Source organism: Lepisosteus oculatus, chromosome 5, assembly GCF_040954835.1.
Source record: "Lepisosteus oculatus isolate fLepOcu1 chromosome 5, fLepOcu1.hap2, whole genome shotgun sequence".
NCBI lineage: Eukaryota > Metazoa > Chordata > Actinopteri > Semionotiformes > Lepisosteidae > Lepisosteus > Lepisosteus oculatus.
The window spans coordinates 28043143-28058116 of NC_090700.1; the positions used below are offsets into that span (position 1 = coordinate 28043143).

At 34.8% G+C, this 14974-nt stretch overlaps 1 protein-coding gene across 1 annotated transcript in view; it reads left to right on the plus strand.

Annotated features, from left to right (window-relative positions):
* Nucleotides 1–547: 547 nt before the first annotated feature.
* Nucleotides 548–14974, plus strand: part of LOC102697084 (Fc receptor-like protein 5) — a 34963-nt gene continuing 20536 nt past the window's right edge. The window contains exons 1-4 of the mRNA XM_015342058.2: nt 548–653; nt 10512–10547; nt 12845–13135; nt 14380–14673. Coding sequence (XP_015197544.2) covers nt 623–653; nt 10512–10547; nt 12845–13135; nt 14380–14673 — 652 coding nt within the window. The 5' untranslated portion in view covers nt 548–622. The remainder of the gene's footprint in view (nt 654–10511; nt 10548–12844; nt 13136–14379; nt 14674–14974) is intronic.

Below are 14974 nucleotides of genomic sequence, written 5' to 3' on the forward strand. Positions count from 1 at the left end.
AGTAAAACCTATGACTAAACAACAAGAGTGTATCCAGCAGAACACACAATGCATCATATTAAATCATAAAGTAATGAAAGAACAGGGAAATGCAGTGAAACTAATCATAAACTGCACACTAAAGACTGTAACAGTGGACATTCATCTCTTTGGGGCATTATATCAAGAACTTCTGTACAACCAAGCATCGGGTTCCCAGCACTGACAGTTTCACTACAATTGCTTTTACATCCTACTGTATGCATTCTCAGAAAGCTAGAAAGAAATGGTATAGTAATTCTTTAAAAAAATGGAAATGTGTACAGCTCAAAATCATTGTCCGTGTATTTAATTCCTGGTTTCTTCTATTGCATGTGTGTATTCTGGAAATAAATTGCTAGATTAAATAGTATTAAATAAATTTCCTATTTCTTCAAATGTGAATAAATTCGTCTAGTATGTAAAAGAATATAAGCAGAATATGCAACAAAGAGCATAAGTAATGTGACAAAAAAACCTGCTGTTTTGAAAAAAAAAACATAAATGACAAACTGCCTATAGTGGAGACTGCAACATAAAGCACTCAGGAAACTGAAGTAGATCTTATAATTATTGTTGCTGTTTGACCGCGTCGCACAGGAAAATGAAGTGGCGTGGATTACTCATAACAATAAGTAAGTATTAACAGCCTGTATATTGTTTAATTAACTTTATTTTGATCTGCTTAAATTCTGTTTTTAATATTATTTTTCTTCAGCATATACTATATATATATTATATATATATTATGTCAGGTTACATGATTGAAAATGGTCATTCATCTTTGTACAATAACTCTCAGGACAGTAGAATATATCTTCATTTTTAATAAGTGCAGTTGTTATAGCAGCAGATTAACTGATGTTCACTTGGAGCAATTACTACATTGCAAGCTGCCTCCAAACATGAAGCTTTTAAAACTAAAGCTTGTTGGGAACACTGCAGCATGAAAGCTTAGTAAAGCTAAACCCAACTTCCTGTTACTTCCTATAAATCTGGATTTCCTGGGGTGTGTTAGAGAACACCAGGGAATGTTTGTTACTGTTATCTGTCTGGATATTGCAGTACCCCTTCATTTGTTTCTCTGGCATCCATGCAGTAAATAGGTTCAACAGAACTGAAGCCCTCTATCACCTGCATCACTTCAGTATGTCTCTTTTATACACCAATTTAAAACTGTAATCTGAAAAGAAGGGTTATGTACTCCTTATGACTTTGCAGTTTTGCAGTTCTGCTGGTTTCTTTTGTATTAGTGTTTGGTGTTTTTTTACCTATTCTTGGAGATTTGTTTCAATGCTTTAAGTTGTTTTGTACAACACCTCGAGAAACCCTTTAACAAAAAGCTAGAGGAGAATGTAAGCTAAGAGGTTTTATGTTTTCTTCTCCATAAATATATACATTTTAAAAATTAAGAATTTAGTTTAAATTTACCTAGTTAAAGTGAATGTACTGTATGGTAGTCCAACACTCTTTCTATTAAAATGCCTATTTTTGAGACACAAAGTTACAGGTGTCAATAACTTTGCAAGCAAAACCCATGGAAAATTTTCACAACTTTTATTTAAATAACATCTAGTATCTGTTTGCATTTTAAAAACCTTATTTTTATTTTTTTGTGTATGCGCAACTATGCATAGGCTTGTATAAAGCGCATCCCTATTGTGAGAATTATTATTCAAAAGCTAAGTATGTATGCAAAAACCTCACCATATAAAGCAGAACAACACAAACTCAAAATCCTTTACAATTTTATGCATCTTGTATGAATATTGGGTTCAACCTCTCTTTAATTTGTGAAACTCTTTCTGTATTTTCTGTAGTATTCAGATAATAATAAACTACATATGCAATTCTTCTTACAGATGATGTTCTATGTTCTATCTAGAAAGATGTTCTATGCTCAATAGCTTTTATACTAAAGCTCGTATTATGTTACATTTTGTTACCCATTGATCGAGGCATTCTGAAGTCTCTAAAATATGTAAAAAATTAACAAAATACTGTAGGTTGCACCCCTACCTTAACAAACCCAGTAATAACAGGGGACTATAAATGCAAAGCATGTAATGGCACTTTCATATACTGTATCTCTATGTCTTGCTATAACACACTAAAGTCACAAGAAGTCTGATCTTTTTTAAAAAAAGCTTTTTGAGTCTAGATTTAAAAGAGCTCAGGGAAGTTATCTCTCAGATATCCTCAGGTAAACCAAGAGACTAGAAGAAACCTACTAAACCTGCATATATAAAATATATGCCTTGTGACATTTCTCAAACTGCTCCAAAGTCTGGCACAGAGTAAAATCCTGTAAGCTGAATGCCATGACAGACACACCCGCAATTACCCCTACACAGCACCTGTAATACACAGGACCTCTAAAAACTAAAACAAGCCCAAGTGCACATGTGCCTAGAGATCCAGCACCAGCCCAGAAAATTGAAATCTCCACTATAGTTATGGCAAAGTGAAAGTGAGGAGCAACATAAAAAAGCAACATAAAAGCCAAATAAAACATGCAGACACAAACTCAAGGACAATACAAACTGTATTTGCAATAATAGCAATAGCAATTACAAACGTTTAATAAATGTTTAAAAAAGGCAAGATAAAGATCACAGTATGCACTTATATATTAAAACTACTGTAACACTCTGTGGGCACTACACAGTAGTGTACACTGCCCATTAAATCTCTTTCCCAAAAGCTTCACAGGGCCAGCTTCACATACAGTAGCTAATTCACAGCTGAATACAATTCAGTCTTGCCTCGTGAAACCAAAGATCAAGACTTTTGTCAATATATTTACTAATGTTATCCGGCTGAGTAATCTCACTGTGTTAAATACAGTAGCGCCCTGGTGCAAAAGTCTTCACATTTTGAGTGTCATCACAAAAGTGTCATATCTTCCAAAAAAAAAAGTGATCTCATATGCAGGTGTGACATACAGTAGGTTTAATAACTTATTTATTAAAAGATCTCAGATATGTTTTAATTGTTTTCTGTATTGTATATTTAATTGTATTCTGTATCTTTTCTAACTGTTATAATAATAATATTAATAATAATAATTGCTTACACTTATATAGCGCTTTTCTGGACACTCCACTCAAAGTGCTTTACAGGCCACCACCAATGTGTAGCAGCCACCTGGATGATGTGACGACAGCCATAGTGTGCCAGAACGTTTACCACACATCACCTATCGGTGGGGAGGAGAGCACAGTAATGAAGCCAATTCATAGATGGGGATTATTAGGAGGCCATGATTGGTAAGGGCCAATGGGAAATGTGGCCAGGACGCCGGGGTTACACCCCTATTATTTTCAAGAAACATCCCTGGAATTTTTAATGACCACAGAGAGTCAGGACCTTGGTTTTACGTCTCATCTGAAGGACGGTGCCTGTTTACAGTATAGTGTCCCGGTCACTATACTGGGACATTAGGACCCACAAGGACCGCAGGGTGAGCGCCCCTTGCTGGCCCCACTAGCACCTCTTCCTCTTCTGTTAATACAATGGCAAACATAATTGTGATTCTCTCAAAATAAAATAATCTTCAAACTGTATTCACATTTCTGATAATTGCACATATCAGAGTAGGTCAAATATTAATAATAATATTCATAATCAAATTTGAGTAATAATATGAATAAGCCTACAGACTATCTCCAAGATGCTCATAAAGAGCAGGGAAATTTAAAGATGCACTTAAACAGAAATGGCAATTGAGTATTTTACAAACATACAGCATTTAGAACAACTAAGTTGCACTTGTAGTGCACTTACTTCAGTTTAACTTTTCTAATGTACTGTAGCACAGGAACTGCATCTCCTTGCAGTAGGAGGGAAACTGGGTGTGGGCTTTTATTTCCTCTCTCCATTAATACACATTACCAATAGTCACTAATGCAGGTTTAGCTAAGTAATTTTTGGTTTTAATCTGCTCTTTAAAATATGAACATTTTAAAGTCACTGTCTAATATATTTCTATAATTAAAATCTTAAATAATTAAAAGTATTCCCTGCTACTTGAATGAAATGAATACATACTGTATATTATATAGACATATTTATTAATCTGATATATCACAGTATTAAATATTAACTTTATATTCATAATCTCTTAAACCCCATGGCGATAATGGGGACGTATCAGATGTTAAATTGAGGAAGGGAGACAATAGCCCCAACTCCCATCCCCAGAAAGTCTGAGAAAGATGTAATATCCAGTCAAAAGGTTGCAGTGTCAAGGAATTCAGCACATTTGTAAATTAATGTGTGTTTCGGACGTGTTTTCTTTCTTCTTTTTTTTCAGCATGGAATAAACCTATTACTTGTTCCTTTGCAGCCTACGCATGCTGACGCAGCTACCCACCTTAATATTATTGTAGTTTTTTCTTTCCTATTCCCACTTTTAGCATCTGTTTTTTCTTCTCCTTCTCCTTTGTTTGCTCTATTTTTTTACTAACAAATTCTCGAATAACTCTCAAACATGTCACATACGTTCACTCTGTCTGCTTGTATGTGTGCCTGTAAAAATAATTAAATTTCAAACGATAGAAGAGGTCAAAATTATATCAACTTGGACCTGTATATTATAAAACCAGTTTCAGAGTAAAATATTTCTGGAATATCAAATGTAGTAGTTTGACCACTGCATTCTGCAAGAAAAAGAAGACTGGACCCTGAAAGCAAAAATACAGGAACTACCAGTCATGTAGGCATGAGCTCAAAAACAGATCCAGCCATTCAGAATGCACACGGGATAATACAGTACTTTGCAGTGCAGGCGCTGCGTTTTACTGCACCTTTACAAAAATATTCAGTTAAAGGACTGCACTACTATGTAAAACCAACAGGTGGAGCAGTGAAAGCTGAACTTGGTGTGTAGAAACATTTGGTCTGTCGCCAGAAAATGCTTGATGACAATGCTGAGCGACAGTCTTTTCATTATAGAATTTAAGTTGTATAATGTTTAATGTTTCGACTTTTATCAATATTAAACTGTATAGTACAGTAGTTATTGTAACAGTAATATTAAAAAAACAAAATTACTCAGTTCAATATATGAAAAATAGTTTATTATTCTACTGTGGCTTGCTGTGAACAAATATAATTCATTCAGGCTTGCATCCGCATTGAGATAATCTATATTGTGCCTTAATGTAAATTTCAGTAATGAATAATCATGATAATTTAACCTAAAATTACTGTAGTGGCTTTAAAGCCTTTAAAGGTCCCATCGGGAATATACCTAATGTATATACAGTAACTGGTAGCTAAATATAAAAAATACAAAGTACTGTATAAACAGTATTCTACCGTCTGCATAAACATTTTATGCATCGAAGTCTCTACCTCAGAAACTTGGGGTGGTTATTTTGGAAAAGTTTTGATGTGCTTGTTCTAACTGTACAAAGTTTATATAATTCATAAAAACCTGTTTTATACTTTTTGAAGAATATGTAATAAGAACACTTGCCATTATTCTTGTAAAAAAGGTGCAATGCTGATTGAAATATTAATGTAAGCTTAGGTCCTGTTGTTGTTTTGTTCAGTTGAGCAGTTTGAAATGGTTTTGGTGGAGTTCTTTAGTTCAGCTGCTGGATAGGTTTATTGGGAGAACGGGACAGGGGGAGATCAGGAAGGCAGCAGGAGAGAACATTGAACAGCAAAGGTGGCTGTTCAGTAATAAAGTGCAAAAAGTATAAAGTTGCAAGAAAAAGTTTGTGAACCCTTTGAAAGTACCTGGATTTCTGCATTAATTACTCATAAAAATGTGGTCTGATCTTCAACTAAGTCACAATAATAGATGAACACAATCGTCTATTATTTAACTAATAGCACACTTACAATTGTACTTCTTCTTCTCAGTACTGAACACACGGGGGAACTCTGTTATGATTATGCTATAAATGAGTTCCTAAAGGCATACTGCTCAAGTTTAGAAATTATAAAACAAATAAACCTTTGATGTGTTTGCACGAGAGAAAAAAAGGTACCTTTAAGGAAGTTGTGTACTGTTTGCAAAGTATTTGATTTTTACAAACAGATAATTTTTCTTGAATAATTTAAAATCTGTTTCATCTGCAGCTTTCAATCAATTGAGCAGAAAGTCACCTTGCTCTTACAAGCGGCTCTGTTTGCAGAGTCTGTGTTAACACTCCACACCCTTTTGAATGAATTTGTATCACCTTTATCACCTATGTTTGTCCGGGGGGTGGGGGTTGGGAATAGTGATGGAGAATGAAATAAAAGCCCACCAGTACTTTCCCTTCCCCCTAGTGCGAGGGGATAATGTGCTGGCTGCATGAACCAATCCGTCCAGAGCTCTTTCTGTCCATCTTGGTCATGGTCTGGAGGTTCATTCATGTTATTATTAATATTAATATTTGATATGTACAATTATCAGAAATGTGAATATACAGTAGCTTGCGTAGTATTTTAGTGTGAGAGAATCACAATTATATTCGTCATTACATTAACAGTTACAACATATATCTCACACTTGAAAACACAGGGTTTTTATTGTACTGGGAGTGTGAAGACTGAGTGAGCACAGGAGCGCACAGTGAGATTGACACAATGAGATTACTGAGATGGATAATTTTAGTAAATATGTTGCCAAATGTCTGGATTTTCTGTTTCACAAGATAAAATTGTATCTAGCTGTGAATTAGCTTTGAGACGTTGCCCCTGTGAAGTTTTGGGAAAGGGGGGTAGTCGGCAGCATTCCTCACAGTGTAGTGCCCAAGGAGTGTTAGTTTTAATATAACAGTGCATTACTGTGATCTTGCAAGTACATTTTTTTAAACATTTGTAATAACTATTCTTGCAAATACATTTTGTATTGTTATTTAATTTATGTCTGCTTGTTAGTTTGTGGGCAAACGTTTGAGGTAAAAATTCTTCTATTTTAGTCATAGTCATCTGGCTGCCTGACTTGTTCCCGTTTTTAACCATTCTGTGTCAGAATTGCAGCGGGTGAGAGAGAAAAAAGTGAATCCTAGCTACAATGTATTTATGCTGTATATGTTTTGTGGTAAGGGGAAGGAAAACATGAGGATTTACTGTAAGTAATTAATGTAAGATTTATAGTCTAAATACGAACCTGAGAACAGAGTTAAAATCTCACCAAAAAGAGGAATGTTGGAAATGTGTAATTTCTCTGGAGCAGAAATACAAATATAAAATAAATGCTTTTTGACCTCTCAAATAAATTACAATCAAGGTTTCCAAAACAAACAAGAAAAACATTTTCAGAGAGCAACTACTTTGTGTTGACGTAAAATACGTAATTAGAAATTTGAGCAATCTAATTTTCTTATTCATTAAAATGTGAAATTTTACCTGCAGAAGAATGCACCAGAGACAGCACTAGCTATGCTTGTCATAGAAGTTCACTGTGTGAAGTTACACAGTATCTTTAGTCCCCTCTATTTTCAAATCTCTTTATCCACTACAGGGAAGCTGTAGCTTTTTCCAACAAGCAACAGGCGCAAGGCAGGATACTCCCTGGACATTACACTAGTGTCATGGCAGATACTCAGACACAAACACACACACTCACACCAAGAGGAAACCAGATTAACTGAGGAAACCCATGTGAACCCAAAGAGAACATACAGTACAAAGTCCACATACACATTACTTCAGGAATTGAACCTAGGGCACCAGCATTGTAAGACAGCAATGTTAACCTCTGTGCTACGATTAGAAATGGATAAGTAGTCATCTTTGTATTTGGTAGTAGTTCAGGTGGGTAGCTGCGTCAGCATGCGTAGGCTGCAAAGGAACAAGTAATAGGTTTATTCCTTTGTATTTGTTCATTCCTTTGTATTCCTTTGTATCTTTGTATTTGCATGCATTATTTAATTTTGAAAGCCACTGAGACATCAAGTGCTACTGTTGTATTTCTGAAAAAAGACACAAAAAGCATGCTAACCACTATGTCACTTTATTCTTTAGGTAATATATTTAATTTATATAAACAGTTACATTGTTTAACATCGTTACTAATTATTGTTTAGTTAGTACAATATTTAATTTTTTTTTATATTTTACCTTCATTTTTTATTTTATTATGTTTGTATTTTATTTATTTTCTAATAGATTTAACATATTTGAACAAAGTCTTGTAAATTAATATTTTTACAAGATGTGGAAGAAGTGCAACAATTTATTAAGGTGCAAATTGGAATATTAATTATTGATTTCCAATAGTTTATGCTAACACCTAACTTTCTTATTTAGATGTATATAAAATATTCAAGTAACTGTGACATAACATTCAGAAATATATAATCGAGAATAGTTTGTGGTGTTTGTGCAGATGTAACTTTTCTAAAATTTATAAAACATTTAAAACGATCAAAATGTATATTCTTTCCAAGTGTAATGTCATTAGGAAGTACAATAGGTGCATAGCGGTGGTTCTGTGTCTAAGGTTCAGCGCCTGTGGCTGTAGGGTTGTCGGTTTAAATCCTGTGGCCGGCAGAGGAATCCTACTCCGTTGTGCTCCTGAGCAAGGCCCTTAACCCCAACTGCTCCATATAAATGCCTGACTCTGCGCTCCGGCCCCAAGCTTCTCTATTCCCGTCTGTGTGTCTCATGGAGAGCAAGCTGGGGTATGCGAAAAGACAAATTCCTAATACAAGAAATTGTACATGGCTAATAAAGTGATCTTATCTTATCTAATAAATTCCTGCTTTGTTTAACGATGGTTTCAAAAATAAAAGTAACTGCTAAGAAAGATGTGTTAAATGATAATTAAAAGACTTGAAGTTAAACAAAATGATTTACATTGTTTGATTAGTTTAAAAGGCAGACGTTCTTGGTGCCCTTGGTGTGCCAGGCTTCTCTGACTGAGCTCAGTGGGCGGTGTGCTATTTTCTTAGTGACCTGCTGATCTGCTTCACACCACGGGAAGACTGGAGAATATGATTTTTTTCTGTACGAAATGCGTGTTGTGTTTACGAAATTAAACGTTTTAAATTAAAGGTTAAATTAAAAAGTAAACAAATATATACAGTTTACACAGAGATTCTAAGCTGTTCATGACGAAGAAAAATCACCAGATTAACTTGCATAAAAGTGGGTTTTAAACTATCTAAACACTTTTTCTTACGCAGGGGCATGTCACTGTTTCTTATTTTTGATTTTCTTTAAAAAAATAAAAGAATCAGTTACCCATCGTGCCATACAGTATAACAGGTACTGTATGTTACATTTTTTAAAGTTTTCAAGAGACTTCAGAACGCTTCGACTGATACATAAAAAAATTAGCATAATGTGTGCTGTTGTGAAAAAGCGATCACTCTGCTTTATATGGTCAGACGTTGCACATACAGTACATACATTTAATTCCATCCATTTTCTAATCTCTATCCAGTACATCTAAGCAAGCAATGGGTGCAGGACAGTTGAATAGTCATTTTCACATTATGAACTCCCTTATACTTGGGACCCGCATTATTCAAACTAAGGTTTCTAAAAATGCAACCAGGTTGTAGATTTTGTTTAAATAAAAGTAATAGTAATGCAATAAAAATTGTGATCTTTAAAATGCCTGTAGTCTGAAGGCTCTGTGTAATTTTTTAGCAAAGATATTGACATCTGAAACATCGTGTCTCATAAATACTATTTAAAATAGGCATTTTAATAAGAAAGTGAAGTTTATGAAACCGGAGAAAACAAATGACCCTGAACAAAATACAAGAAGTTTGAAATTATTATTTATTAATAATAAATTGTTAATTATTATTGTTAATAATGATCAGTTTCAGTGATCTTTTTAATACCACTTTGTTATTCTCAATTATAATTATAATACATATATATGATTACACTTTAAGGCTTGTTGTAAAGGCTTGTTTTTAATTGCCCTATGGCGATGAATAAAGTATTTTGAATTGAACAGAATTAAACTGGTTTTTACTCCCACTGTTGACAGTATTCACGTTTGCTCCTTCATGTCTTTTAACACAATATCATTTAACACATTGTGATCTATAAAAATAATAAAGCCATTTCGAATGGCTACATCTGTACATAGAAAGATGATACAGATGTGGTGCTTGTGCCATCTTCTGTTCAATTCTTGAATCACTGATTATTGTATGTAATAGAAAAACATATTTCTCCCTTTATGTATGAATAATAATACAGTGTAATGAAATATATCTTATTTTTTATTATGTATGCATAAAGAAGTGGAATTTTATGACTATTTTTTCTTTTATTGAATAAGGAACTTCAATGATCTTAAGCAGATTGTTTTCCTGGAGTACACATGATAATAACTTAACTTTGAAAATTTAACCATGGTTTCACATACACAGTTTAATACTATTATTTAAATACTATTATTGGCTTGTCTAATGTACTAAAGAAAACAAGTCAATGTGTGTACATAGCTATTCCTGGTCTGTGTTAATACAAAGCTCACAGTGTATTAACAAATTGGTTCTTACTGTCTTATTTCTGCCTTTTAGTTCTGAGGGCATTGACTTGCTCTGCTCAAGAATCAGGTAAGGGAACATAAGAAGCACAGCATCATAAAATTCTAAAGCTTATCAGAGAAAAGGCAATGAGTGAGTTTGGAATGCATATTTTCCCATGAAAGTAATTTAAGCTCAGATATTACAGCAGTATGCTGCAACCATAGCTTAATTAGTCTATCTCTTCAAAGAAAACAGAGCACAGAGGGGGGAGAGAACATCTGAGAGTCCAGTGGGATGAGCTCAAGACTATCAGAAGTGTCTTGGAAGGCTAGCGGTCACCTGTCTAGGTTAGATATGTTTCAGACTAAGAACTCATGCATTGAATAGGGTCAAAGAGACAGTAGTCTTCTAAGACAAGCCATCATATCTCTTTCTGATTAGACTCTAGACTTTATATCAGACAGGGACATTGAGAAGTGAAGTAATACAGTAGCTACAGTAGATTGGTTGTTGGAGTGAGGCCTGCCAGTCATGTAGTCAAGAAGAAGGTAGAGCTGGCCTGGTCAAATGGTATTAACTGAGAAAGGTCTTGTACTGCTGCTACCTATCAGGTCCATATGACCTGATAGGGGTCCACAGATAGTTGCTGGGTATGGATATTGTAATAAATCCTGAGGGGATTTTATGTTCTCAAATAGGGGAAAATCAGAGACCATAGGTTCTATAGGTTTATAAAATACAGGAGGGAGTTTGAGTAGGAGAGAAGAAATAGGTTAGGTCTCAAGAAACATGCTTGAGGAGACTTGTCTTGGCTCTAAGAGTTGAGAGGCTACTGTAGGTTGTGGGATATTCAGGAAGCCAGAGATAAGCAGCTGGGTGCACGGAAGAGGGGGAGTGGTAGAGAAATTACCACTTTTGAAACAGGATAGACATTTTATTAACCAACAGTTTATTCACCTTTTCAGCAACTTAAAGGGAATTTCCAAAAGCCAGCCACCACTTTAAAGACAAACAATTCCTAAACAATTCAGCAGCTAAAGGAAAATATATATATATTAAGAATAATTGGTGTTTGTAACAGTTCTCACAAAATGTGAACATTTTGAACAAAAGCAAACAGGTGACAGGCAATTAACCAGTTACAAGGTATTATTATGAAATAAGATGTGTAGAGCACAGAGTGGCTAGGTATGCTGAGGTATGCTGAGAGCACTGATCTAGGTGTCTCCTTGAGCCATTCATTAAATCTGTATTTAATTCAATAAAGTTTTAAAGACATTGTTGCATCCTAGACTTGATGCTTAAGTATTCAGCTCCAGCTGCAATTCTATCAGTTTTCATGGGTATACTATTCCAGAGGGAGTGGCTACTTTTGGAAATGAGAGGGAATATAGCCAACAGTATTACTTTGATTTTCTGAAAGTAAATAAAGTAGTCACCACAATCTTTTGTCCACTTAGCAGTCCAAATGAAGCATGTTTCAGTTAAAGAGGAACTGGAAGAAACAGAAAGACTTCTGTTAAGTATATACAGTATTCTCTCAGGAGACATGGTGGAGTCATGGAATTCTGGTTTTGATCGGCACATTGACACCACTGATATATTTAATAATCTGCACCTGGTGACAATAATGACTCTTCTTCTTTAGGGAATCATGGTTAAATTTAGTGACCTGATATTTTGTATCATATCTCCTTTCCTTTTTCCTACTCTTTGCTTTACAGGATGTGTTTAGCAGAAATAATATAGTGTATATACAGTACAGTAGCATTCTGGCAAATGCAAATACATATGCTAAAATATTTATACAAATAAATAGTTATATTCTTATTTTATTTCTCAATTGAAAGTACTGTACTAATTGAAAAAATACTGGTTCATTTTAAACGATAAGATCTCATTGTTTACTTGGCCCGTAACCCCCTCAACCAGTCAGCTATTTAGACAATAAATGAATACTTAGAGATAATAGTGTTAACTGGACTGGCCAGTACCCCTGAAAGCCATTTACAGTACAGTATATACTGTATGATTTGAGATGATAGTAGGCCTTGGGACATGATGTTAGGATTATATAATAATACATTAAATATTAACATTGCAGTTAACAAAACTATTTATATGTTTGTTTGCTTCACTTAAAGTATGTGCATAGGAATGTGAACTATAGACTTAAACCAAAAAAAACAGGACAGACAGCCTTACACATCACTGCTTCTCATGTTGCCATTGTAATAGTGAGTTTCTGGCTCATAATAGGAGCAAGAGATATGTGATGTTTTAAAAAAGACTTTAAAATGTTTCCTGTATAGATTAAATATAGAAAAGGGTGAAAACATTTTCAATAATAATAATAATAATAATAAAATTAACTTCTTTTTCAGAAATCAATCATAAGCCCATCTTGACTCGTGAACCTTCCAGTAAAGACATATACACGGGAGACAGTGTCACCCTGACCTGTGCAATTGGGGAAGGTTCTGAAGGCTGGAATTATTTCCTGTACAAAGACACACAGGAACTGCCCACAAGTGACAGTGGAAGTACTGCTGGATGCAGTTATACCATCAGCTCTGCTGCTCTGTCACACAGTGGAGAGTACAGGTGTATCGCTCAGAATAGGAGTACAGGCTCTTATTCTGAATACAGTGATTCTTTAAAATTAAATATACATGGTAAGAATCTGTATAAATATTTAAATTTTATCTTCAATCTCTCGTAATGCTATAGAATAGAACTTCACTTCAGGCAGGAGAGCTTATGCAAATATATAGATATTCATTAAATATTCACATTTCTCTGTTAGGTGATTTGCGTTAGGCCTTGTTCTTAAGGTATCCCTGCCATCTTAGGGAATGTTTTGAAGCTTAGAGTGCTTGACAAGAAGTGGCCCCTACTGTACCTAGACAGAACGTCACCCCCTCCAACAGGAATAAAAACCTTTTGAGATAAAGAGGAGAACTGGACTAAAATGCAACAAGGCTGATTTCTGTTTAACTGAATATGGATTGACAAAGGATTCCTTTTTCTGTGTTCATTGGATGTGTTTTAGTACTGATTATCAAATGTGTTATAGATAATCATCCCATGTAGTGATAATTTGTGGAAAAACAAAGTAAACTCATATGTATGTGGAGAGTTGTTTTCAGGAAGGAAATGTTCGGCCAAATCATAATTTCTCTTTACATAAACATATAACTCCTGTACTCGAAATTGGACTGTTGTTTTATAAAATCACATATTGGTAAAAATAGGAACAATACATAAAACATCAAATTGTACATTTTAGTCTGAAACTGTAGCATTCTTTAATCTTTTTTAGATAGTACTGTATTGCATGGTCTTCATTGGAGCATTTTTACTGTAGATGAATCATCTGTAGTAATGTTTTATTTCATTCAGTAATGTTTCATCTATGAATTGGCTTCATTACTCTGCTCTCCTCCCCACTGATAGCTGATGTGTGGTGAGCGTTCTGGCGCACTATGGCTGCCGTCACATCATCCAGGTGGATGCTGCACATTGGTTTCTCCCATGGAGAAATATACACAGGAGACAGAATTACCCTGAAATGTGACACTGGGGGACGTTCTGTTGGCTGGAAGTATCTCTGGTATAAAGACACAGAGGGAGCAGTCCTGCTCAACAATGACAGCAGTAGGACTGATGGGTCCAGTTACACCATTAGCTCTGCTGCTCTGTCCCACAGTGGAGAGTACTGGTGTCGAGCTAGAAGGGGAAATGTGTTCTATTACACTTATCACAGTAATTCTCTGCATATAGAAATCATAGGTAACAAATTTAATTAATAAAATGATTCATCCTTACATCTTGATGTTATCTTAATGTTTGATACTGTGGATGTTATTTCAATATACAACTGCTTTATTTGGTAGTTTTAATCTTGTCTTATGTGCAGCTCGACCACAGGCAGCACTGACCTTGGAGTCTGGATGGACAGAGATATTCATAACAGAAAGTGTGACTATGAAGTGTGAGATTGAGGGGGAGTCTACTGAGTGGATTTATAAATGGTACAGAAATGGACAGCAGTTTCCTGTAGACAAAACAGTCCCCAGTAAGAGAAATGGAGACACATACACAATCTTCTCTGCTGAGCAGTCACACAGTGGCAAATATACATGTATAGGGGAAAACAGAAAAAACACACTTTTCTCTGAAACTAGCAATGCTTTTACAGTGAAGGTGTCCGGTAGGTATTTTCTGACACTGATTTATTTTATAACCAACTATGTTTGTGCTGTTGTGTTTGTTTTTTTTAACTAATACTCTGGCTTTCTTCAAGAAAATGCTGTATGAGATATAGTACTTGGGTCACTTGGATACTAACTACTTGACGGGTATTTTGTTTGGATATTTGTGATGTTTTTTTATGCAATCTGCATGTTCATATACTATATGATCCATAAAACCGTTGACAATATAAAAGACTTTTGAGATTAAAAATTTAAATTTTTAGGTTTACATTTGAAGTTCTAAACCTAAAAATCCTA